Below are 25,370 nucleotides of genomic sequence, written 5' to 3' on the forward strand. Positions count from 1 at the left end.
ATTTCATTGGTTTCAATGTGTTAAGAAAAAAAGTGTAAGAAAAAAGTGTTCCAAATTTGTGGAATTCAAGGGTCAATGTTTTTCTTTGAAAACTTGATATAAAACGTAAAAAAATACAGTCAGTGAAATTACATCAATCAAAAGATCACAAGAAAAGCTTTCACATGAAGGTAAAAGCTTATTATTATATTCAACTATCGCTTTGCTATGATTTTTTGAACATTGGCCGATCTGTAACTGTAACTGTTCCGAATATGAGGGATGACTGTATCAGAATTTTTTAAATTGTAATTTTTTAAAGTTTTGAAATTTCGGTATTTTATTTTTGATGTTTTGATTTTAAATTTTTAATTGTATAAAATATTGTCTTAGTTTTGAATTTAAAATATTTTAGTTTTGAATTATTTTTTTAAAGATTTTTGAAATCTTATTAGAGCGTCCAATTCCCCGTTCCGGGAAAAACATTCCGGGATTTCCCGGAAAAAAAATTTCCCGTTTCCCGGAAAATTTGCAATTTTCCAGGAAATTCCCGAAATACAAGCAGAAGTATAAATTTTCCTACCTTTTTACCACAAATGTTTTGCAATTATATAAAAAATAATAATTGGAGTACCTGATTTGTTTTAATTTATTTCAATCTACTGTTCATATTGAACTAATCAGGTTGTCTGTAATTTCATGTCAAGGTTTAATTTAGATAATATTTCCGAAGCATTCACCACAAGGAATATTGTTTGCTTACATGGTGGACAACAAAAATTACGCTGTTATGGAATGATTATAAACTATTTTATTTTTGACAACCTTTTTTGACGATTTTTTTTTTGTAATATCATTTGAAAATAAGATATTTACATCGTCTGGCCAAGATCAACATTGAGATTTGTTTAACTTTTTTTGCCTTGAACATGTTGGATGAAAATTGAACTTATATAATAAGGTTTGTGTGAGAAGAATTTGTTTCTAAGTATTCGAGAAATTACAGATTGAGGTTATAAATGTATGAATCACGTGAGCTACCAAAGGCGTTAGAGGGATAAATATGAAAAAAAAATCGTTTAATTTCAACTACTTTTGAATACTCAAAATTATTTCAATCTAATTAATTTATTAGGCTGAATACCATAAAACTAAAATCCTATCATAAAACCATGAAAAACCAATTAAAAACAACTTTGCATCAAATGAAATTTACCCAAAGAATGCAAATATATTTCAAAAACTCGCTCCAATTTTTTTTAAACTTTGAGTTGTGATTTCATAAAATAGTGTTTCAAGTTAAAAAGCGCTAGAAATTTGCCATGACAAACCAAAATTTCTGCATGATTTTTTTTTCATTTTAACTTTATGGTCACTGAGACAAATTTCAAAGCAATTTTATGGTTGTGAAGCATAGATTTTCTCTGCGCAAACTCTTTGATTTAAAAAACATCCTTCTCAACAAAAATACTGATAATATTTTCTTTCATTTGGGACGATTTGAAAGACGGCATAAAAATTAGAAAGTTTGTATATTTTGCATGATTTTTTACAAGCAGTTAAGCTATTAATTGATCCTCACACTAATTTTGACCATTAAAGTTTCTGTTCTATACAATTTTGTAGCAAAAGATTAATCAGAAACAGGATCAGCATAATTTTCGTTAACTTTCAAATTTCCCGTTTCCCGGGAATTTTGTAACCACGGGAAATTGAACGCTCTTAATCTTATTATCTGTGTTCAAAATTTCTAAATTCCTGAATATTATTTTATTTTGTTTATTTTTTTTCAAACTTTAGCTATTTTTTAATACAAATTATCATTTTTGTATATCAAATTTGATGAAAAATTAAAAAAAATAATTTTAAACTGTTTTTTTTTTCAAATCGGTAGATTATTTTTTGATTTATTTTATTTCAAATCCTTTAAATGCTTAAAATCCAGTTTTATTTTATTTTGAAGAATTTTTAACTTTTTAATTCATAGTTTTCAAATGTAAGCATTTTTGAATTAATAAATTAGAAACGGATAAAAAAATCTAATATGAGCAATTCCCTACCAAAACCGGAAATGGATTTTATTTGAATTTTTTTTTGGCTCAATCTTTATGGGGGCCTTCCCTATGGCCAAAGAAGCTATTTTGTGTCATTGGTTCACCCATACAAGTCTCCATACAATTTTGGCAGCTGTCCACACAAAAATGGTACGTAAATATTCGAATAACTGTAACTTTTGAATAAATTTTCTGATCAATTCGGTGTCTTCGGCAAAGTTGTAGGTATTGTTGAGGACTATTGAGAAAAAAATAGGTACACGGAAAAAATATGCCGATTTTTTAATTAACATTTTTTTTTACAAAAACTCAATTTTCGAGATTTTTTTATATGTTTTAAGGGACAAAAACCCGCAACTTTGAAGCCATAGACATGGTCAAAAAATCTGCCGCCGAGTTGATTTTTAAAAAAAATAGTGATTTTTTTGAAAAAATCGAAATTTCATGCAAAAACAAATTTGACGTAATTTTTAAATGTAAAATTGAATTTCCAATCGAAAAGTACTGTACAGATTTTTTGATAAAAGGCTCTGTTTTCAAAATATAGCCACCGAAAGTTTGATTTTAGCGAAATATTTGCAGTTTTCGATTTTAAAAAATAGTGACCATGAGTGACCATTTCCAAAAAATTTTTTTTTTTGAAAAGTTCAGAAAATTTGCTATAAAATTATATCTAGAAGACATTGAAGATTGGACCTCTGATTGCTGAGATACAGCGGCCTAAACAAAAAGAAACACGACAATGGAGCATTTCCATTCGAGCAGTTTTTGCTTTTTGCCTTCCTCACGTTACTGAGGAAAGGCTATAAAATCACTCGAAAAATGAACTTCTCAATTAGACCTCCTAGACCCACCTTCATGTATACATATCGACTCAGAATCAAATTTTGAGCAAATGTCTGTGTGTGTGGTGGGATGTTGATCAAAAATTTGTCACTCGATTATCTCGACATTGGCTAAACCGATTTTGTCCGTTTTGGCGTCATTCGATCCGTCTTCGGGTCCCATAAGTCGCTATTAAAAATTATGCAGTTTAGTTAAGTACTTCAAAAGTTATGCTAAAAAAAAAATTAAACAAATGTCCGGAAGATTGTAAAAAGGGTGGTTTTTGTATGAAAACCCGTCATGCTATACATTTTCAGAAAGGTATTTAAAAGACCTTTCCAACGCGTCCGAGACATTGAGATCTGACATTTCTATCAAAAGTTATAAGCACTTAAGTGTTATTTATACGCTTTTTGGAGGCCGGATCTCAGATATGTTGATAAAAACGTTGTCCGGATCTCTCATGCGACCTATCATTGGATAGGTATCCAAAAGAGCTTTCCAATGCGTCCAAAACATTGAAGATCTGACAACCCTATCAAAAGTTATAAGCACTTAAGTATAATTTACGCTCTTTTTCGAGGCCGGATCTCAGATATGTTGATAAAAACGTTGTCCGGATCTCTCATGCGACCTATCGTAGGATGGGTATTCAAAAGACCTTTCTAACGCGTCCAAAACATTGAAGATCTGACAACCCTATAAAAAGTTATAAGCTCTTAAGTGTTATTTACGCACTTTTTGCATTTTGGATAGTACCCTTTAAATGTGAGGAAGGCGCCAACCACCTAAGGGTGGATTAAGTAACGTTTTCTACCATGTATTTCTTATGGAGCGAACTGTCAAAAACTGCTCGACTGCGGGTGCTCCATTGAAGTTTTCTAAGTCTCATCCAAACAGCCCACCATTTTCTAATGCCGATATCTCAGCAACTAATGGTCCGATTTTCAATGTTAATACATGAATCATTCGTGAAATTTTCCCATCTTTTCGAAAAAAAAACATTTAAAAAAATTAATTCAAGACTAACATTTTAAAAGGGCCAAACATTGAATATTACGCCCATTTAAAATGTTAGTCTTGAATTAATTTTTTTAAATGTTTTTTTTTTTCGAAAAGATGGGAAAATTTCACGAATGATTCATGTATTAACATTGAAAATCGGATATTTCAGTTTTTAATTCAGTTTTAATTGCTTTGATCTATTTTATTTATTATTTTTACGGATCTTGATTTTAATTTTTTAGACATAGTTTTATTTGTATTTAATTTTTGAATTCAAAACTTGTTTAGTTTCATTTAGATTTAAAAAAAAATAATTCAATATTTCAAAAAAATTAAAGTGCAGAAAATCAAAAATTTAAAATTAACTCAAAATTTTAAAAAAGATCAGAAAACTCAAAGCTTCAAACATGTTTTAATTAAATGATTCGGTACTCGATTATCCGAAAATTCTATAATCCCAATGTTTCTACAGAGGTTTTACAGCAAAGCATTTTGTTTTTCCTTCAAAATCTACGTTTAACTGTTACTGTAGAATACGCATTTGATAAAGAGCAGGTAAAGAAAACCAATTAGCAGTAGTGGTATCGAAAGCTCCTTTGTTCTGTCTTTGACATAAGCGAGCAATTGAACTGCCTTCTTGAAAATCGTGCCACACGTGTCGATTCTCGCATTTCCCACCACTCCCCCAAACCAATGATGATCGCAGCACTTGATACCAACAAGAAAAAAAAAAAAAAAAGAATACAATTTTGTAGGTGATTTTGTTTTTATTACATACGTTTACATCCTGTACTGTTTTTTTGTTTGTCTGTTTGTATTTCTTCATGTTCGTCAAATATTTACTGTCTAGAGTTGTCTCGCCGCCCCATTCCTAATGAATATTTTTTATGCTTACAAAATGCAAAAGTATAAAGAAACACAAGTTTACGGGTTTTTCTTAGTTTTTTTATCAAACATTGTTTTTTTTCACTTAGTGTAGCTTTTTTGTTTCTGGGTGGAAAAAAACTAATTCGAGGTGAGTAAAACAAACATCAATTTTTGTGTGCCCTCCCTACGTGGGAGAAGGTGGGAGGGGGGAGTCAATACTACTCGACTAAACCTAAACTCTAGTTAATAATAATGTGTAGATTACGATGCTCTTGTTTTCTCTCTCCGTCTACAAAACTTTGAAATGTATCTTGAGGGATCTCTACTTTTGCTTAGTAAGACAGTTTGTTTTTGTGTTTTGTTTTGTTTTGCTGCTGCAGTTTCATCAGTATTTTGTTTCTCTTACACTCTAAAATGCTAAATCATGTCCTTAAAAGTCTAGGAGCTTTGTGTTCCGTTGGTTCAGAGCAAAGTTTGCGGGCACTTACTGCGCTGCCGGAGAACCGTACTTTCGCTTCAATCGCTCGTAGTGCTTCTTGTCCTGAAAGATAGTTTAGTATTAAAAAATAAGATCTGAGTTACACTCAAAAAATGCAAGAATTACCTCTTCATTGACCGAAGGCTTAATGTTGCGTATCGCTTCCTGGAAGTGTCTGAGCTCGACCACCAGCTGCTGCTCTTCCGCTTCCTCCGACGATCCTTCCTCCTGCGCACCGCCATCACAAGCATCGATCGAATCCTTCAGCGTCTGTAACGAGGCTTGCCGCACCAGGCCCGCCAAATCCGCGCCGGTGTAACCCTCGGTGAGTCGCGCCAACAGGCCCAGCTCGACGTCCTCGGCCAGCGGCGGCTGTGACCGGTTCTTGGTGAGTGCGCGCAAAATGTCCGCCCGGTCCGGCTCGGCCGGCAGTCCCACGTACAGAATCTTGTCCAGGCGGCCCGGACGCAGCACGGCCGGATCGACAATGTCCGGTCGGTTGGTGGCCGCCATCAGGAACACGCCCTTCCGGTCCTCGATGCCGTCCATCTCGGTGAGCAGCTGGTTGACGACGCGCATGCCGGCGCCGCCCTCGGCATTGTCCGACCGCTTCGGGCACAGCGAGTCGAACTCGTCGAAGAAGATGACGCACGGGGCGGAGTTGCGGGCCCGCTGGAAGCACTGCCGCACGGCGCGCTCCGATTCGCCGACGTACTGTTTGACGAAAAGAAGAGGAAGAAGTGGGAGTTAGAAAAACGAGCGCTTCCCGAACACGGACGTGTACTTCAAGTACCTAGAATGTACAACACTCCGTCGCTAGCTTTGATGAACCTTGATGACTTTTTTTTCGCAATTGATGTTATAAAAGTTTGTGAATATTTCCACAACAAAGTGAAAATGCATTTTGATACGTTGTTTTGCAAGCCCAAATACAATTTCAATGGGGTTGAAGAATGGACAGTACGGGACACAATACTATTCGAGTGCCAATCGATCTTCAATACATTATAATGTTTGGCGTCACAGTGAATACGAGCGCCGTCCATGATCCAGACAGAAGTTGATCCCGGAATACCTTTGAGCATCTACAGGATTCAACGCTATTTTACCTAACTTGAGATCCTTGTTGTTCTCAGTTTTCATAGAAAGGAGATCCTTTGCCATGAGTTTGTTAGGTGCATCCGCCAGTGTCTTCTTGTCCTGCTTCTTGAACAAACTCTCACCACCACTGCTATGCACACTTCACAATGATTCTTAACATTGCTCCTCGTAGTTATTAATCAATCGTACTTGTACACATATATTTCAAATGCTCTGACCTTTTGCAAGTGATAAACTTTGAAAAATATTTACAACGGCCTAAATACAAAAACAAAATCACAAAATACCGTATTTTTTTAAAGTACTCAAATTTTTCTAATTTGCAATGTATCAAATGATTCTTAATTGTGCATGCATTTTCACTGATTTAAAGTTTTTTTTGTAATGAAACACTCAAATTTTAACAAAATACCGTATTTTCCCGAAATTACTAAAAAAAATATAATCCGCAATATGGGTATCAATCGATTCGAAATTTTCCATGTATTTTCACTGTTTTAGAGTCTTTCAAATGAAATACTCAAATTTTCAAAAAATACCGTAATTTTTAAAGTACTCAAATTTTCATGATTTGCAATATGGGTATCAAACGATGCGAAATTTTACCTGCTTTTTCATTTAAAAAATATAAAACAGTGAAAATGCATGCAAAATTTCAAATCGTTCGATACTAATATTGCGAATTATAAAAATTCGAGTATTTTCGAGAAAATACGGTATTCTGTGAAAATTTGAGTATTTCATTTAAAAATCTCTAGAACAGTCAAAATACATTTAAACTTTCGAATCGTTTGATAATAATATTATAAAAAAATAGTATTTTCGAAAAAATACACAAATTTTGTGAAAATGTTAGAATTTTATTCAAAAAACTCTAAAACAGTGAAAATGCATGCGAAATTTGGAATTGTTCGATACTAATATTGCGAATTAAAAAAAATCGAGTATTTTCAAGAAAATACGGTATTTTGTGCAAATTGGAGTATTTCATTCAAAATATCGAAAACAGTTAAAATACATTAAAAATTTCGAATCGTTTCATACTATATTGCGAATTATAACAAATTTGAGTACAGTTCAGACTCGATTATCCGAAGGCCTCGAAAAAAAATCATTTCGGATAATCGAAACTTCGGATAATCGAATCACGAAATTTTTTTTTTCGCTGTCTGATTTCCGAGCTTAAGTATGACCCCTAAACTACGCTAAAATGTTTTACTTTTTTTAATCCAAGATGGCGGCCAATATGACGGTGACGAAATATTGAAAAAAAATGTATTTTATTATTTAATAAGCAATCAACTATTCAAATTTGACTTAAATGGGGTCGCAGAATTTGATGTTTAAAACAAGAAAAAGAAAAAAACCGAAAAAAATTGTTTGTTTGTGACTCGATTATCTGAAGTCCCATACAAACCTCCGGATAATCGAAACTTCGTATAATTGAAACCTCGGATAGTCGAGGCTTCGGATAATCGAGTCTGGACTGTATTTTCGAAAAAAAAGTACGGTATTTTGTGAAAATTTGAGAACTTCATTCAAAAACCTCTAAAACAATTAAAATATAAGAAAAATTTCGAATCGTTTGATACCCATATTGCAATTTAGGAAAAAATACTTAAAAAAAATACGGTATTTAATTTTTTTTATGATTTGGTTGGTTTAAGTCAACTTTAGAAATATATTAAATATAAGTAATCGACCGTTATCGTTGATAAAATTATCGCTCGGAATATTGAAAACGATAACAATAGATTATCGTTATCGTCCCGAAGATAACGATAGAACTATCGTTATCGTTATCGAACCTCGATAATTTTATCGTTAACAACCTTGGTATTCACATCTTCAAAAGGGCGTATCTCAAAAACGGATGCGCTTAAAAACTGTTTAGACCCTTTGCATTGCTGATTGACAGTTGGGATGTGTCAAAATCGAAATTTGCAAGGAGTGGAAAACTAACAATCAAAAGATGAAATTCAGCAAAAAATTTAGTAAAACAAAGGTGATTATTTCAGAACGCGACGTAGAACTGCTGGACTTAAAGATTCCGATCGGACACAGCAGCCACCTGGACATTGATCTTCGCCGGCGGTGTTAGTTGTTTCAAATAGTATTTTTGAGACCATTATCGGGAAAGTTTTAAGAAACGAACGGTTTTGATGAAATGATGTTCACGGCCGTACATCGGAGCAGAAGGACGACCGAATGCGATCATGAGTTTGAAGAAACGTGAGCGAAATTGTTGAACAGTTGATTCATACGACTTCGCTCTATAGGTTATGGGCCCAGCAGATATAGCAAACGAGAACGAAACTATTTCTCAAATTACATGTTCGTGTTGATTTGCAGATGACACGATTATTCCGCGGCTTGACTGAATAAGCGCCTGAAAGACGAGCAAGCCGACAATGAAATGATAAAAACGATTTCTGTACATAAGTAATCTTACGTACGAGATCAAGAATAGATATAAGCTACTTGTGAGTCACAATTGTTCAAGACTAAGACAAGAAGTTGACGTCCGTACTAGAAAAGGAGAAATCATAAATCCCCAAACAACTCACCATATTCAGCAGCTCCGGTCCCTTCACCGAGATAAAGTTAATCCCGGCCTCGTTCGCCACGGCCTTCGCGAGCAGCGTCTTTCCACAGCCAGGCGGTCCGCACAGCAACACCCCCGACGGAGCACTCAGCCCAAGCATCTTCAACCGGTGGGGGAACTTTACGGGCGCCAGAATGGCCAGCTTCAACTCCTCCCGGATGTCTCCGAGCGATCCGATGTCGTTCCAGGTGACGTCCGGCACGGTGATGAAGCCCTCGCGCTTGGCCGAAGGTTGAACCGATTTGAGCGAGTCGAGGAAATCGTCCCGCTCGATGCAGAAGCTGTCCAGTTCGGCGTCCGCCAGGGGGTTCGTGTGGTCGAGGAGGAGATTCATCAGCTTGGGCAGGTCCAGGGTTGGGAGGGGGATCGGTTCCAGCTCGGGTTCTTCCTCTTCCATCAGTTCTACTTCCGGTTCGGGTTCGGGCTGCGGCTCCGCCGCCGAAGCGGCGATTTCATCTGAGGTGTCAACTTCCGCGGGTTTCTCCGCTTCGGCGACGGCTTCGCTCGACTCGGCTGGCGCTTCGACGACTTCAGTTGACGACGGTTTGGGCTCTTCGACGGGGACGACGTCCTTCTCGGCTGGCGTGCTGCTGTCGGCAGCCATTTCAACGTCGGCGTCGACGACAGCGACGGCTTCAGCTTCAGCTGGTTTGGCTTCTTCGTCGGGTTTCTTTTCATCACCTTCCGCTTCTTTCTTGTCCTCGCCTTCGGCGGGTTTTGCTTCCGCTTCGTCGGGCTTGGCCGCGTCTTTGTCAGCGGTCTCGTCGACCTTTTTCTCCTCTTCCGAGGTTGTCTTCTCGGCTTCGGCTGATTTTTCTTCCTCCTTGTCGTCGTCCAGGTTTACGACCTCCTCGACGTCGTCCTCCAGCGCAACCACGTCATCAACGGAGGTGTTTCCGTTGAGTTTGCTCTTGGCAGATTCGTCCACCTCCATGACTTCGTCATCGACGACGGCTTTCTTGGCCAGCTGCTTGAGTCGTTCTTGCTCCGCTTTGCGAAGCTGGATTTCCAGATCACGCTCGCGGGTGGCCTCGACCAGCAGCTGGTGGCGTTCGCGTTCCGTGAGCATTCGCTTGATGGCGGTCGTGGCCGCACGGGTGACCAGCGCCAGCAGATCCGCTCCGACATAACCGGGGGTAAGCTTGGCGAGTTCGTCGTAGTTGATGGACTGCTCAAGTTTGAGGTTTTTGCAGATGATTTTCAGAATTTGAGCGCGCGCATCGCGATCCGGAATTCCGAGCGAGATTTCCTGGTCAAAGCGACCGACGCGACGCAGGGCCGGGTCGAGCGCATCTGGCCGGTTGGTGGCACCGATGACGAGCACCTCGTCACCGCCTTCGATCCGCGAGAGCCCATCCAAGCTGCTCAACAGCTGCGCAACGACTCGTCGTTCCATGTCCTTCTGGGCGTTGACGCGGTTCGCCGAGATGGCGTCGATCTCGTCGATGAAGAGTACGCACGGCGAAAGGATCGCGGCCTGCTCGAACACTTCCCGGATGCGTTCCTCCGATTCGCCGGAAACTCCCGCGACCAACTCCGTGGCGGCGATCTCAATCAGTCCGATCTTGAGCTGACCGGCGATGGCGTGCGCAAGCAACGTCTTCCCCGAGCCAGGAGGTCCGTGCAGCAGGAATCCACGCGGCGGCGGCAATCCAATATGCCGGTAAACCTCCGGATGCTTCACGTGCAGCAACAGTTCGCACAAATCGCGCAGGATCTTGTCCATTCCACCAACGTCCAAGAAGCAGGTGTCCACCAACTTGGACCAAACCTCCTTCTTGAAGCGCTTCGAGCGCTCCGACCGACCTCCAGCTGGAGCCACCTTTGCCGGCTGTTGATGCTGCTGCTGATGCTGCTTCTCAACATTCCGCGACGAAGCTGCCGGAACAATCGCCGGATACCCAGGCAGCAGCGGATTAGAATTGCTGTTGCTAACCTCGGAATTTTGCGCCTGCTCCAACCGACGCCTCTTCGCCTGATGCAATCCCTGCTGTTCCGCCGCCCTCCGCCCGTTCGTACTCCCATTGCTCGAGTCAACCGCCTCATCCCCAGATCGTGGCTTCTCCACCCCACCACGCGTAACCTTCGTCACCGTAATGTGCTTGTTCGACGCAATCTGCGTCTCAATGACCTTCATCCGTTCCCGGTCGCTCGTCGTAGAAACCGCCTTCTCCTTATCCCGCGAGTTCCCGCCCTCATCGTCCTCATCGCTACTGATGTCAATCGCATCGCCATCGCCCCCACTAGCCGCCCCACCACCAGCAGCAGCAGCCGAACCACCCGCCTTGGCCTTGCCACTGTTCATGTACATGTTCGTGAGCGTGTCGTTCATGTGGTTCGCGTTCCGGCCACTCGATCCACCGCCCTCCTCCATCACCTCCAAGTCGGAGTTTCCCTCCTCCTCGTTGTCGCTCGACGGGTTGCTGTCGAGGCCGTAGCTGTGCAGCACCGTTTTGTACGCCTGCTCGACCAGCATCCGGAAGGGGACCGTCTTGCGGCGGTTGTACTCGCGGTACCGGTCCTGCAGCTCGCGCGCCATCACCCCGACGTCCACGTACGTTTGGTGGACGTTTTCCTCCAGGTACTGTTTGAAGAAATGAAACAAAAAGAGATTATGATTTTTTGTAGGTAGCATGAGTGAAAAAAAAATTACAGGGTGGCTACTCAAAAAACCCTTTTTATGAATTCTCGACTTGTCCCGATGGTTCTAGATAGAGAGACTCTTTTTTGAAAATTTTAATTTTTTTATGAACTTATTATTTTTTCAGGATTTGTTTGCATTGCTGAAATTTAGAGTTTATGAATTTGGTTTTACTTGTTTAGTAAAATTATGAATTCTAAATTTTTTAAATATTTGGTTTTTATTCATAAATAGACGATTTCTAATTTTTAAGATTTTGTTTTCTTTGTGCTATTTCAGATTTTTTGAATATTTGACTAAATTTTTTGTTTGTATCAATTTTTTTTCGGCCTATAGATTTTATATATATTTTGTATTTTTGATTTTTCTTACGATTAATTATTTAGAACGTCCAATTTCCCGGGGTTACAAATTTTCCGGGTAACAGTGAATTTTCAACCAATTTCCCGGGAATTTCCGTGAAATTTAAAATTTATTGAAAGTTGATCTGATCTTGATTCTGATTCATATTTTGCTTAAAAAATTGTATACGACAGCGATTTTAATGGTTAAAATAAGTCTGAAGATCAATTGACAACTTGACTACATATAAAAATCAAACAACTGCAAGAAAGTTGTTTTTTTTTTTAATTTTATAAGTTTAAATCGTACGATAAATAAAAAAAACATCTAAGGTATTTTTTGATGAGAAGAATTTTTTTATCACAGTTTTTTTTTTCAGTGAGTAAAAAGAATCCATACAATTTTACTTTGGCGGTAAGGGGATAATATACTTTTTAATTGAATAACACCAAAATCGAATAGTTGATTTCCGTTAGACAAGATCTATTTCCAGTTGCTTCAGAAATTAATATTATCAGAAATAAATCTTGATATCAACATTTCTGATCATCTGATTAACTCTATAAGAACTAAACATTAAATTTATTTGAATAAAATCATGTTGATTTTTTCGATTTATTTTTTTCAGGGCATTTTCAACAAAATAGTTACAAAAGTTAAGAAAATGTATACTTCCGCTTGAATTTCGGGAATTTTGTAAATATTTTTTTTCGGAAAACCCCGGGATTTTTTTTTGGAATTGGAAGCTCTAGTTTTTAAATTGTTGAATTTAAAATCATTTTTAATTTCAAATTAGGCTTTTTTGTAAATCTGATTTTTTCTGAATGATTTATGATGCTTATTGAATTTTATGAATGTAGGTTAGGCATAGTTCAGTTGTTCTGCAATCATTAGTTTTCAAAAAATGTAAGATTTGACGAAAACAAAAATTTTAACGAAATTTTTTTTTTTTGATAATTAACATCGAAAATTTTCTAAAATTCTAAAGATTTTTATATCAATTCAAGCATGCTAAACATGATTGATTCTAAACGCAAGGGAATGCAATTTAAATTGATTTCAGCTGATTGCACTTTGTGTTTATTGATTTTTTTTGCCCCCGAATTTTCGGCCCAATTTTGAGTTTAAATAAAATTTGTACAAGGCCTATAAAATTTGAAAAATTATTGCAACGACCTCATAGATTTTATTTATTTTTGAATATTTCCAAAATTGAAAATTTAGATTGTCTGTTATTTTTTTTTCAATCTTTTTTTTTGTCTTTTTCAATTTTTAAATTTTTGAATGTCAAATGATTTTTGAATTCCAGATTTTGATTTGGCAATTTCGTAAATTTAAATTTTTCAAGATGGTTTATAGTTGTTTGTTCATTTTTAATTTAAGTTTTTAATTATATGATTTAAGATTTTTTATTTCAGAATTTTAATTTTTTTTATTTGCCGACTGGTCTAGATAGCTTTTTTTAACTTTTTTTAATAAGGCCGTTAAAACTATTTTCATAATTTTATATCTCTCGAGTCTGCAACAAAAAAGTATTTAAAAAAAATTACGAGCCATGGTTTCCACATTTGAATTAAAAAAAGTGTTTAAAAATGCATTTAACTCTTGTCCAGTTGATTTACAATCATTAGTTTAAAAAATGTTTATAGTTAATTTAAAAGTTTTGACGATTTTTGTTAGAGAAAATATTTTTTTTCGGTACATGTTCAACAGATTTTCTGAAAAATTCAAAATATTTTAAAGCAATCATAAACTTTTAAAAATATTTGCAACGGCCAAGGAAGAAGTCTTATCGTTTTATTCTGATATGTGATTGAAATTTTGAATTTGGGAGTTTTTGAATTTCAATCTTTTGTAAATATGTAAATTTCCTATTTTTTTTAAATTTTTTAAAGTTTATGTACTCCCTCTTCAAAATTGGTCCGAAAAATCAGGGGGCAATAAAAATATTTTTTCAAAAATCTGAAAATATAAGTCAAATCTACTTAAAACAATCTAAAACGCATTTTTCTGCATTTTTTGATGGGCTGGATTTAAAGTATTTTGAATTTTTATGAAATTCTAATGTACAACACCGCATTTTTTTTTGCGAACAAATAAATTTTTGTCTATACTTGGGTATTTTGGAAACTGATGATTGCAAAACAACTGGGCAGGTGTAAAATGCATTTTTAAACACTTTGTTCATTCAAATGTTGAAACCATGGCTCGTAAATTAAAATACTGAAAAAAGTCAAAAGCAAGAAAATATTGTTTTAAAATGCATGCTTCAAAGTTTTTCGGATTTATCCTGGATTTCAGCATAGACTAATAATTAGAAAAAGAAGCAAATTCTCGACCTGAGTTATCACCCTGTTCAAAGCTACTGTCAACAACGGTGTAATTTGCTGATGAAACAACTTTCTTAAGCATCTGGCTAGCCTAAATCCTAGTTATAGCAAGTTAAAAATCTCAAAAACATAGCTTAACTTTCTTTCACTTGAATACTAAATATCCGTCCATCCGGATAAGCCCCGGGGGAAGCCAACAAAAAAAGTAACATGTCCCCAACCACCTAACCTCAAAACAAAAACAGGACTCCATTTTGGCCCGCAGCTCCCGAGAAGAAACCCCATCAAAGGATCCCTCCGCCCTCCCCATGAACGTTGCAAACCCACCTGCTTGACCCGCGGGATGATCATCGGATCGTACAGCGCTCCGGCCGGCTTCTTGTGCAGCATCTTGGCGCAGATTCCGTCAACTTCAAAAAACTCAAATTACACCGAAAGGGCTGTGCGCGTCTTTTCACCGTGAAAAAAAAATTCCCAACTCTCTTCTGCTGGCAGCACAACAAAACTTGACAGTTGCCCCTGTCAACGCACACAAACGCGATTTCGCGAACCGGCTGTCAAACGCCGTCACTACTACACACTCGGGCGTGTAATCGCAGCAGGCAAACGCGTTCGGAAATTTTTCACCTCGACGGGGTCGAAGCAAAACCGGTCCAAATTACCACCGGAAAGTGCACTTTTTCGGTGAATTTCACTCACACGCGACGCACTGGCAGCTGGGCGTCACTTTGGAGGTAATTTTAGCGAGGAACGCACGCTTTGGACTGGGTAAATTCGGAGGAGAAACTAGCGCGTAAAGTTGGCCCGCTTTTGCCGCACGCACGCACACTTTGCCAAGGTGGTGTGGTGAGGAAGAGGTGGGCGATTTTTGGGTGCGGTTTGGTGGTGTTGGTTGGAGTAAAGAAAGGAAGCAGTCGGTAAGGTAGATGTTTGCGCGGTAAGCGCGTGGTTGTTGACGTGGGACTACGTTTGATGCATTTTTTTCCAAAAAATGTAATAAAAACATTAATTTTTCTAAGTCAAATGACGCTGTGAACAAAAACCTTAAAATATATTTTTAATGAATTATTCCATTTTCTGGTGATAATTTGTATTAAAAAATCTTCGATTCACATTTATTGATAATCAAGTTCGTTTCCAAGGTACTAGATGACAACAGAAAAAAGCAGCTCCTTATTTTTTTTACTTTCATTTTTTAAAGGGTTAAAATGGATGAAAATTAACATATTTTTGCTTGTTTCTACTGTGAAATTGTCTCAGGAATAAGAATATGATGAAATTATCACAGGAAACTTGATCAAGTGGTCCCCGAGCAAAAATTTACAATTAAAAAAAATCACTAAAAGTAAAAGTGTATATTTAATATGTTAAACTGCGTTACCTATAGCGTTCTTAGTCTCAGATGGTAGTACCAGATGTCTCCTACAAGCTGCAGGTCGAACCGAGTAGATATCTGGATGGAACACTTTTTTATGGGAGCGTTCTTTTATTACGTAACGCGAAAAATCGGACTTTTAGACCCCCTCCCCCCCCCCTCGTAACAAAATTTCCATACAAATTTGAAAAATTTTGTATGGAGCGTAACACGGCCTCTGACCCCCCCTCCCCCCCTACTGCGTTACGTAATAAAAGAACGCTCCCTTATTTGAGTTTGAAAATTATGCTATTTTTTCACTAAAATGCAAATAACTCCCTTTATATTTAACCAATTGGGATGCTTCTCTCTGCATTTTTTAAGCCCTTTCAGAGGAATTTTTAATTTTGAAATTTAATTGAATTTTGCCTAAGTTATAGCTTTTTTAAGATTTTTGACGTTTTCGGACCTTCAAACTTTGTGTCCCGATTTGCCCTACTTCCCGTTGACCTAGAGTGCTCATATTTTGGACAGAAGCTAGTTTTATATTTACAAACAACCCCTGAAAAATTCCGACAGATTGGTGAGGACCAAACGACATTCCATACAACGGGGTATGCCCTGTTCGTGGACTCGCTCTCCATTCTTAAATCTATACAGTCATCTGGGGTGAATCGGGACTACAGTCTGAATAGGGACAGCAATATTTAGAGCACTCAAAGATTTTAAATTTGGAAATGGATGTACACATTTTGTTGGCCTGAGTCTGTTTTATCCGAAACCAACCAGACAAATCAAAATATTGTGCTCTAACATGGTTAAAACAAGGGAATGATGGAAAGAGAGGAATCACAAATCCGTATAAATAATTTCAAGATTTTTCAGGTGTAAACCGAAAACGCGATAAAAAATTAAAGTGGAAGAATAAGGCTTTTAACTGCTTATTGAATTGTCGATGTACAGGACGCCGCACTGTTTAATAATTTTCTGACATACATTCAATTTTGCAGTCCAAATCCAGTCATTGAATTGGAAAAATAAAATTATTTTTCAAATTTTCTTTTCTTGATTTGTGTGCACCTACGTCGAAGACCAAGATTGTTTACTTTTTGCTCTTTGGTCTGACAGTCTTGGTCTGACAGATTTGGTCTGACAGCTTTATCATGGATTTTGGTCTGGTCTAGGCGAGGGATAGGACACAGCACCTTCCTGGGTTAAAACGGCTGTTCCAATTCGCCCCAGTTGACGGTAACTTATTTTAATTTTTTTTTACTTTTTAACGTTTAAACTTTTTATCTTTGAAGAGTGCAATTCAATTCTTAACTTCTTTAATTTTAATCTTTTTAATATTTTTAACATTTCAACATTTGGATGAAAAAAGTGGTTTTAAAATTCATTTTACAGGCGTACAGTTGCTTTCCAATCAAAAGTTTTGAAAATATCGAAACTTTCGTGGGACTATACATTAGTATTTGATGAAAATTTAAAATGTTTTTCAAAGGAGTTCAAACATGCTGAATATAATTATAAACGCGGGAAAATGCATTTTAACTGGTTTTCAAACTTAAATTTTTATTTTTTAACTTTAATTAATGATTTTTTATTTTTGTATTTAATTTTTAGCACAAGAATATGGGACTGTCAACTCAAACACTACAAACAACTAACAAAATTCTTACTTAAAAATGTTTATGGTTTTGTTTTTTGAAGTTTTTTATTTTTTCATTTTATTTTAAAGCTATTAAAGTATTACAACAACTGCTAGTAGTGATTCAGAGATGGCGAAAAAGAATTCCTCTTGGTGCAGGTGGGATTTGAACCCACAACTGATCAACGGTACTGATCCGCGTTACCAATTATGCTACTGCGACCGGTGACAAATTTGTTGTCTTTTGGTGTACAGCACAATCGAATGTCGCGTATTGGATTCAAAAAGCTTTTTTAATTCTTAATTTTCTGGTTTTAAAATTTCTGAGTTCCTGAACTTACAAGTGATTTTTTTTTTAAATTTCCAACTTTTATTTTACATTTTGTGTTTATTATTTTATTATTTTTAGAACTTTTTCGCGTTCGTCATCGGTGTGTTTTTTTTTGCGTGCGTGTATGTGTGTGAAGGTGCGGCTGGCTCTGGTTGGCATCGATGACAATTGAGCCAGTCTGATTTGCGATGCCCTTCCGTCGGGTCGCAAGGTTTTTTTTCGCGTTCGTCGCCGGTGTGCAATAACAACAAAACCTTATCATACCATTTCAGCTCGATAAACATCGTAACTCGTCGTTCGCTTCGTTAATCAGCACCCACTAAACATCAATCATGTAAAACTCGTAAAAACATCTCAATTAAAAAGTTACACTGTTAAATCCTTCATCATTTAATTACAAATAGTTTTGGTTCTATCTTTCCACAGCCGGCTGTCTAAGATTATACCATTTCAATTAAAAGTTAACAGCCGATAAACGGGAAATGTCTCATCCGCAGCATCCGATTGCTTGCCTTGAGAATAAAACATAATACCTTTCAACAAACACTATGATTTTGGGTCGCATCATCATCTTCTATGATGAATCCTGACCAAACACCCTATCCTACTAACAAATTTTCAGGTTCCACGCGCTTGTGGGGTGTAAGCACAGAGTAAATCAGCTGCCCTAGTAGCAACCTGCGCTAACTAACATTCCCGTCCCTTAAAATCGAGATCTATAAACTGACATGGCGGGCGCCGTTGGTGGCCAATGACTGTTACCTATTCGCAACTGATCTTGTTTTGGCAATCATGGTGTTTTATGTTTTCAGCGCATTCATACATGCTGTTGATAAGGGAAACACCACTTGATCGTCAAAGCCTATGATCAGTAGTGCTGAAAGGATATTACGGTTCTGTTCAGCAACGGAGGGGCAACCATCTCTCATGCTCATGCTCATGCTCATTATTTTATTATTTTTAGATCTTTTTGAATTTTTATACTTTAGAATTTCACATATTTTTATTTACTCTATTTTTTTTATACCTGGATTTTAGAGTTTCGAATACTTTAAATTAAGATTCACTCTTCTATTCTTTTTTATTTTTATCTTTTTAACTTTGTAACTTTGTAACTTTTTAACTTTTTTTGCTTATAAACTCTTTACCATTAATACTTTTGAAATCTTTAATTCCTCAATTTTAAAATAACAAAATTTAAAAAAATGCAAAAAACGACTACACTGTTGAACCCGATGCTGTCTTTGACTTTAAAAGGTGTGATTACACGACTTTGAACGAGAGAATCCTTGCTGTCGATTGGCTGACCGTTCTGGATGCTCCCTGTGTCAACTCTGTGACTGAAATGTTCTACGTTAAACTCTTTGAAATCTTCAACGAGCTTGTACCAAGGAAGTTAGTACGCATCTGCCACCGCTACAAGCAGCCCTGGTGGAACGACGATCTGCGCTTGCTTCGAAATCGTCTGCGGAAAGCAACTAGCAGGTTTCTGTCAACTAAAACAGCGAGGGACAAAGTCGTCGCGCGCAATATTGAAGAAGAGTATCTGAATCTTCAACAGGAACAGGCAACCCGTCAAAATTTTGGACCTACGTGAACGCAAAAAAGCAGACCGAACAAACTCCACTGGACGTGTCCTACCGTGATGTCAACAGTTCATCGCCTGAAGAGTCAGCCAGCTTTTTTGCTGATTTTTTTCAAATCTGTATATAACACAAACTCTACGGTGTACCCGGACAGCCACCTGGAGGGGGCTCCTACCTTTAATATCTCAATCCCTCGCCCAACCCTTGCAGATGATGACATCCTCAAAGTTCTTTCGAGCGTCGATCCTAACAAAGGTCCTGGTCCTGATGGTCTCCCACCGGTTTTCGTGAAAAGCTGTGCAGACTCGCTTGTTGTGCCGGTCTCGGTGATCTTCAACAAATCGCTGGAACATGCAATCTTCCCCGACATCTGGAAACCTACGTCGATTAGTCCAATCCATAAATCCGGTAACGTAAGCAAGGTCGAAAACTATCGACCTATTTCAATCCTAAGTTGTTTGGCAAAAGTGCTAGAAAAGGTTGTTTACGAAAGGCTGTTCCCAGCAGTGCGACGGATTATCTCCGCAAACCAACACGGGTTCATGCGGAACCGGTCAACCACCACGAACCTTCTTTCCTTCGTCTCATCTACCATCAACGTGTTGGAGAGTGGAGGCCAGGTGGACGCAGTGTATATCGACTTCGAGAAGGCGTTCGACAAGGTGCCGCACACGCTGACCATCAAGAAGCTGAAAAAACTGGGCCTCCCGGACTGGATCGTCGCTTGGCTTCACTCCTATTTGACGAGCAGGAAGGCTTTCGTTAATCTCCGGGTAACTCGTTCCGATGTCTTCGATATTCCTTCTGGCGTTCCGCAAGGTAGCCATCTGGGGCCGCTCATTTTCATACTGTTTGTGAATGAGCTCAACACGTTGACGGGTTCAAGTACGCTTATGTACGCCGACGATCTGAAACTCTACCGAACTGTAAAATCTCACGTCGACTGCCTCGCTCTACAAGCAGATGTGGACACCTTGCTGCGCTGGTGCGACCGGAACGGGATGACTGCGCACGCAAAAAAGTGTAAGGTCCTGTCATTCAGCCGTTCGAGGAACCCAATAATCTCGGACAACAGCATGAATGGACAACAACTGGATCGTGTGGACACCTTCAAGGACCTGGGAGCAAGGGGCTGGAAACTCTAATATTACTTAGGAATACTGAGTATACTAACGATATTCCAGTATACTGGCGATATGTAAAGGAAATAATAAGTATACTAGCACAAGGGGTTGGAAACTCTTAGAGCTATACTTATTATGTTAACCAGTATATCAAAATATATGTTAGTATACTAATTATTTCCTTTACATACCGCCAGTATACTTACCAATATACTGAGAGTATCTTAATATACTAACAGTTTATTGCTTTTCGGTTAGTATACTAACAAGTATACTGGAATATCATTAGTATACTCAGTATTCCTAAGTAATATTAGAGTTTCCAGCCCCTTGTACTAGCATATATTTTGATATACTGGTGAACATAATAAATATAGCTCTAAGAGTTTCCAACCCCTTGCCTGGGAGTAGTTGTTGACAGTAAGTTGAGGTTCAACCAGCACATTGCCCTAACGACCGTCAAAGTTTTTGACTTGTTGGGCTTTCTGAAAAGGAGTACTAAGCACTCCGACGATCCTTACTCGCTAAATAGCTGTTTTGCTCGTTAGTAAGAAGTGTTTTGGAGTACGTAGTCCTTGTATGGGCCCCGTTCCGCGAAACTCAAGTCACCAGAATCGAAAGAGTACAGCGGGCTTTCGTACGGTACACCTTCCGGAAACTTCGCTGGAACGATCCCCTGCGGTTGCCACCGTATGAGCAACGTTGTGCGCTGTTCAACCTGCCTACGCTCGCCCGCCTCCGTGTTTTTATCCAGCGTCTACTGGTCTTCGACGTTCTTAGGGACAACATTGACTGTAGCAGCATCCGTGAACTGGTCCATTTCAACGTTCCAGCACGTCAAGGACTCAGGAACAACCCACCACTGCTTAGTGTCCCGCGGCACCGAACGGTATATGGCCATCACAACCCATTAGATGTTTGTTTGAGAAAGTTTAATGACGTTCATTCATGTTTTGATTTTATTGTGTCTAAAAATGTGTTCAAATCTAGAATAAGTTCATAGTTTTTAAAGAAAGTAGCCTGTGCATCATATTGATGGAGGTGTTGACAAATAAATAAACACTGACAAGTTTTGCTGGGCGTAAATGCTCGTTTGGATACGTTAAACTCGTGTCTGTTTGGGTACGTCAAATTCACTTCCACCAGTCTTCCAATTTATGATCTCTGATTCCGACGTGCCAATTTGGGTGCACACGATTCGGTTTCCTGCAGATTTAATGGTTCAGTTACAGAACTTTGTCTAAAGTTCCGACAGACTTCTCCTTTCAACGCGTTGCATCGTATTCATCAAATCCAGGGTAGTCAGATATCTTGCGCAACACATGCTCAAATCGTTTCCAAGTTCACCTTAATTATGAAGGCTGACTCCATGCAGCTGTCAGTTTGATATTTGCATTGTATAGAAAAAAAAGTACCAATTCGCCCATTTTGCGGAACTTGTTGTAACGGGGAAATACATTTTTGCTGAGTTTCAATCCGATCGTACGATCTAGTCATTGTAAGTTAGTTTTGGGTTTTCAATAACTTTGTTGAGCTTCGTTTGGAATACGAAACTTGAGTTTCTGTACGTTAGACAAGTTATGATAAACAGTTGATCTACTTAATGCGTCATCATAGTTTTCTCTTTTCTATTTCGTGCATAACCATCTCTTATCATAATAATGGTCTGAGCTGAGTCATGTCTATTCCACTGAAAAGTGTCTGGCAAGTTTGAGTGCATTTTGCGTGGTAGTGACATGTTTACGTTGTGTTCGTATTGGGAGCTGAAGTAGTATCCAATAAAAAAAATCAATAATGATAAAAATAAATAAACACTCTGGGTTTCCCACATTCCAAGAGGATTTGCTAATTACTGGACTTCAAAATTTGCCAGTGTGAACTGACTGTTTGATTATTCTAGAACCGATGGATTTCGGGCACTTGTGAAATTAAGATTTGTTAGTGTTGTCAATGATGGAGATGGTGTGCTACGGGTTGTTCTTTTTGTTGTAATTAATCTAATATTGGCTTCTTTCTAGTCCACAATGGCTGAGGTACCATACCAAAACATGGAGAATCCCAGTGCGGCCGCAAAGATGGCGGTCCACCTGGACCCGGAAAGCCAGGTTGAGATTCGGGGAATGACCTTTTCGGAACAATCCATCCGACGAGCCTTCATCCGGAAGGTGTATTTAATCCTAACAGTAAGTTTAGTTTATTCTTTTCTATTAAAATTTCAGACATTAACAATATTTTTCTTATTAAGGTACAATTGGCAATTACAATGGCGTTCATCTGTCTCTTCGTCTACCACGAACCGGCCAAAACCTTTACCCTGAACAATCCCTGGATCGCCATCACGGCTTTTATCACAATGTTTGTCGTTCTCATTATTATGGCATGTTGTGGAGAAATGCGTCGCAAAACTCCCCATAATTTCATATTCTTAGCTCTCTTCACCGTTGCGCAGGGTCTTATGTTGGGCATCGTCACAATCAGATATGAAGCAAATGAGGTTTGGAATTACTAAAAAAAAAAACGTTTTTTCATAAACTCACCAAATTTCTTTTTTCAGGTTCTAACCGCAGTTGGAATAACATGCCTGATCTGCTTTGGACTGACCATTTTCTCGCTGCAAACCAAGTGGGACTTTACCATGATGGGAGGCTTCCTGTTTGTGGGACTGCTGGTTGTGTTTGTGTTTGGCTTCATTGTTGCGCTGTTCCCGGGCAGTGCTGCCAGTTCGGTTTATTCAGCTTGTGGAGCGTTGCTGTTCTCGCTGTACCTCGTGTACGACACCCAGATCATGATGGGTGGCAAGCACAAGTACTCGATCAGCCCGGAGGAGTACATCTTTGCAGCGCTGAATCTGTACCTAGACATTATCAACATCTTCTTGTTTATCTTGAGAAGATAAAGATGAGATGGGTACTGATTTTTGATGCAAAATGTTTGCAAATCAACGAAGTGTAACGTAGCCAGCACTCGTTTGACTGTTTAGTTGTGTTTCCTATGCGAGATATTCACAGCAAACTGATTAAAATGTACATCCTTTTCAACATGTGCTAAAATGTTAACAGTATACATGTTTTTATTATGTAATAGCTGTGAGAATATGACCATAAACTCCACTTATTTGATTGTTGTGATATGTTCCACAGACCTGAAATACTAAATTAACCAAGTGATGAATACAATATTATTTTGAACATGTTTATGACAAAGCAACGATTAAAAAGTTGGTGTTGAGCCTGCAATTCAATAAATTTTTTACCAAAAAATACATTGTAGAAAAGTAATATACGTCTTGGAAACCTTTAAATAGATGGACTTCAAAATATGTGATTTTTTTCAGAACCATAAATCGATCGTCAATAAATAACGATATTTGTTTCAGAACAGCCATATAACTTGCGTATCATTTATTTCTGATGACACCTGTCCACACAGTCACTATCAAAGCAATCATCACACATTTTACATTGTTAATTTGACAGTTTTTCAGCTTTTTGTTGGGCGTAATCTTTTATTTGGAGTGAATCCTGGAAAATACAATAGTCCATCTTTGAAGATATTCAATTTTAAATGGCATCTTTTCTATCTTAAAATGGCTGTTGCTATTGAAAAATAAGTCAAAATAAAAATATTCAAAAACAAAATGTAATTTTTTCAGACTTTAAAAGGGTTTCGAACAACATTTTTCTCTTAAAACAAACCCTTCCATTCACGAAATATTCTAGCAGAGCTGGTTCTGAAAAAACTCCTACTAGAACGGTTGAACATTTCTGCTAGAATGTTTTACAAAATATCCAGCTCTGTGAGAACTCTGCTAGAATCCTGCTAGAACGCCATGATTGGGCATTATTGCAACGCTAAAAATCATAATAGAAAGGTTGGGTTTAACACATCAAGCTTATGGTAAGTTTAAGTCATGGGAGGCCATTGGACAAAGTTGCTTGGATTGGCTTGCTCCACAACATTCTAAAAGTGCAAGATATTCTCAAAACTATTCCTGAAATTTAGATTTTCTAAATCACCCTAACCAAAAGCTACAAAAACGATTATTTTATTTCGAAAAATTCAATTTTCACCGATTTTTTTACCTTTCTGGACTACTGTGCAATGTATTTTCTTTTGGAACGAGCTTTCAGCGCCAGTGACATCTGGTGGCAGCTTCATTTCAATTAATTTATGGCAAACTTAATGGAATAAAGGTGGTGAGTATAAAAATATCTAGAGCAGAGGTTCTCAATCTTTAAGGGCGCCGTCTCATGACTAGCGCGTGTGGTTATTGTTAGTTAATATTATTTTTATAATCTTTCAAGCCTGGATTAAAGAAAATGTTTAATTAATAATGGGGAAATGATTCTTACAGCCATGCAAAAATTATAGGCTAGTTTCGGAAATTTTCATATTTCGGCCACATATGACCCATCAGGCCTGAAAGGGATATTAAACTTTAAAAACCAAACACATCACGATTTTGATAATTTTCACAGCTAACTAACTACGGGTTGGATTTGAAAAATAAATGAGTTTTTCTTCTCCATCGGTGCTTTTTAGGAAAAAATCATGGCTTTAAAAAAAAATACCGCGGCGGCCTATACTTTTTATACACCAAAATGTTCGTTGAGATGTGGGTAACACAAACCTAAAGAAATACGATGTTTTTTGGTTCGTGATTCGATTATCCGAAATCCCATACAAACCTTCGGATAATCGAACTTCGGTTAGTCAAAACTTCGGATAATGGAGTCTGGACTGTATGATGTAGAACAAATTTTATGATTTTTTTTTCCAAAAAGTACTAATTTTCAATAAGTTCTAACACGGTGGCAGCCGAGGTGCAAAATGTTTTTTTTTTTGTAAAATTTCGAAAACCTGTACTACAAAAATATATTTTTTTATATAAAATGAACCGTTTTCATGTTATTGCTACTTATAGGTAAACATTTTTGATTTCTTTTCGTTTTTTCATTTGAGCAATTCCAGCTCAAATCAGGATTTTTCTGGTACTTTTGTATCCGACCCTCTCCGATTTCAATGAAACTTTGTAGACATGTTATCCTAGGCCTATATAAGTCATTTTTGTGTATATGGAGCCAATAGTACTCGAGAATA

The 25,370-nt window shown here is 37.8% G+C and overlaps 2 protein-coding genes across 4 annotated transcripts; one reads left to right on the forward strand and one right to left on the reverse strand.

The window, feature by feature from the left end:
• Window positions 1-5,086: 5,086 nt before the first annotated feature.
• Window positions 5,087-14,759, reverse strand: LOC120414117 (nuclear valosin-containing protein-like). The gene is made up of 4 exons (XM_039575144.2): window positions 14,555-14,759; window positions 8,877-11,498; window positions 5,335-5,922; window positions 5,087-5,271 (listed from the first exon to the last, which is right to left on the reverse strand). Exons 1-4 carry the CDS (start codon window positions 14,615-14,617, stop codon window positions 5,215-5,217), a joined length of 3,330 nt encoding a protein of 1,109 aa, XP_039431078.1. The 5' UTR covers window positions 14,618-14,759; the 3' UTR covers window positions 5,087-5,214.
• A 26-nt stretch (window positions 14,760-14,785) lies between these two features.
• Window positions 14,786-23,310, forward strand: LOC120414118 (protein lifeguard 1-like). 3 transcript variants are annotated; one of them, XM_039575147.2, is made up of 4 exons: window positions 14,786-14,961; window positions 22,289-22,453; window positions 22,516-22,764; window positions 22,825-23,310. In XM_039575147.2, exons 2-4 carry the CDS (start codon window positions 22,295-22,297, stop codon window positions 23,164-23,166), a joined length of 750 nt encoding a protein of 249 aa, XP_039431081.1. In that variant the 5' UTR covers window positions 14,786-14,961; window positions 22,289-22,294; the 3' UTR covers window positions 23,167-23,310. The 3 variants fall into 3 exon arrangements, with proteins under 3 accessions (XP_039431081.1, XP_039431080.1, XP_039431079.1); XM_039575146.2 differs by lacking the exon at window positions 14,786-14,961 and adding an exon at window positions 21,613-21,768; XM_039575145.2 differs by lacking the exon at window positions 14,786-14,961 and adding an exon at window positions 22,085-22,232.
• The last annotated feature ends 2,060 nt before the right edge of the window (window positions 23,311-25,370 follow it).

The sequence above is a fragment of the Culex pipiens genome, chromosome 3, assembly GCF_016801865.2.
Source record: "Culex pipiens pallens isolate TS chromosome 3, TS_CPP_V2, whole genome shotgun sequence".
Classification (NCBI taxonomy): domain Eukaryota; kingdom Metazoa; phylum Arthropoda; class Insecta; order Diptera; family Culicidae; genus Culex; species Culex pipiens.

What these genes read in the sequence shown, in the direction of transcription:
- LOC120414117 (XM_039575144.2), bottom strand. Translation starts at nt 14,617, where the DNA reads ATGCTGCACAAGAAGCCGGCCGGAGCGCTGTACGATCCGATGATCATC. An exon ending in TCATCCCGCGGGTCAAGCAG is followed by an intron (nt 11,499 to 14,554) that starts GTGGGTTTGCAA and finishes TTCTTCAAACAG; the next exon opens with TACCTGGAGGAAAACGTCCA. An exon ending in GACCGGAGCTGCTGAATATG is followed by an intron (nt 5,923 to 8,876) that starts GTGAGTTGTTTG and finishes TTCGTCAAACAG; the next exon opens with TACGTCGGCGAATCGGAGCG.
- LOC120414118 (XM_039575145.2), top strand. An exon ending in AGGTGTATTTAATCCTAACA is followed by an intron (nt 22,454 to 22,515) that starts GTAAGTTTAGTT and finishes TTTCTTATTAAG; the next exon opens with GTACAATTGGCAATTACAAT. An exon ending in TCAGATATGAAGCAAATGAG is followed by an intron (nt 22,765 to 22,824) that starts GTTTGGAATTAC and finishes TTCTTTTTTCAG; the next exon opens with GTTCTAACCGCAGTTGGAAT.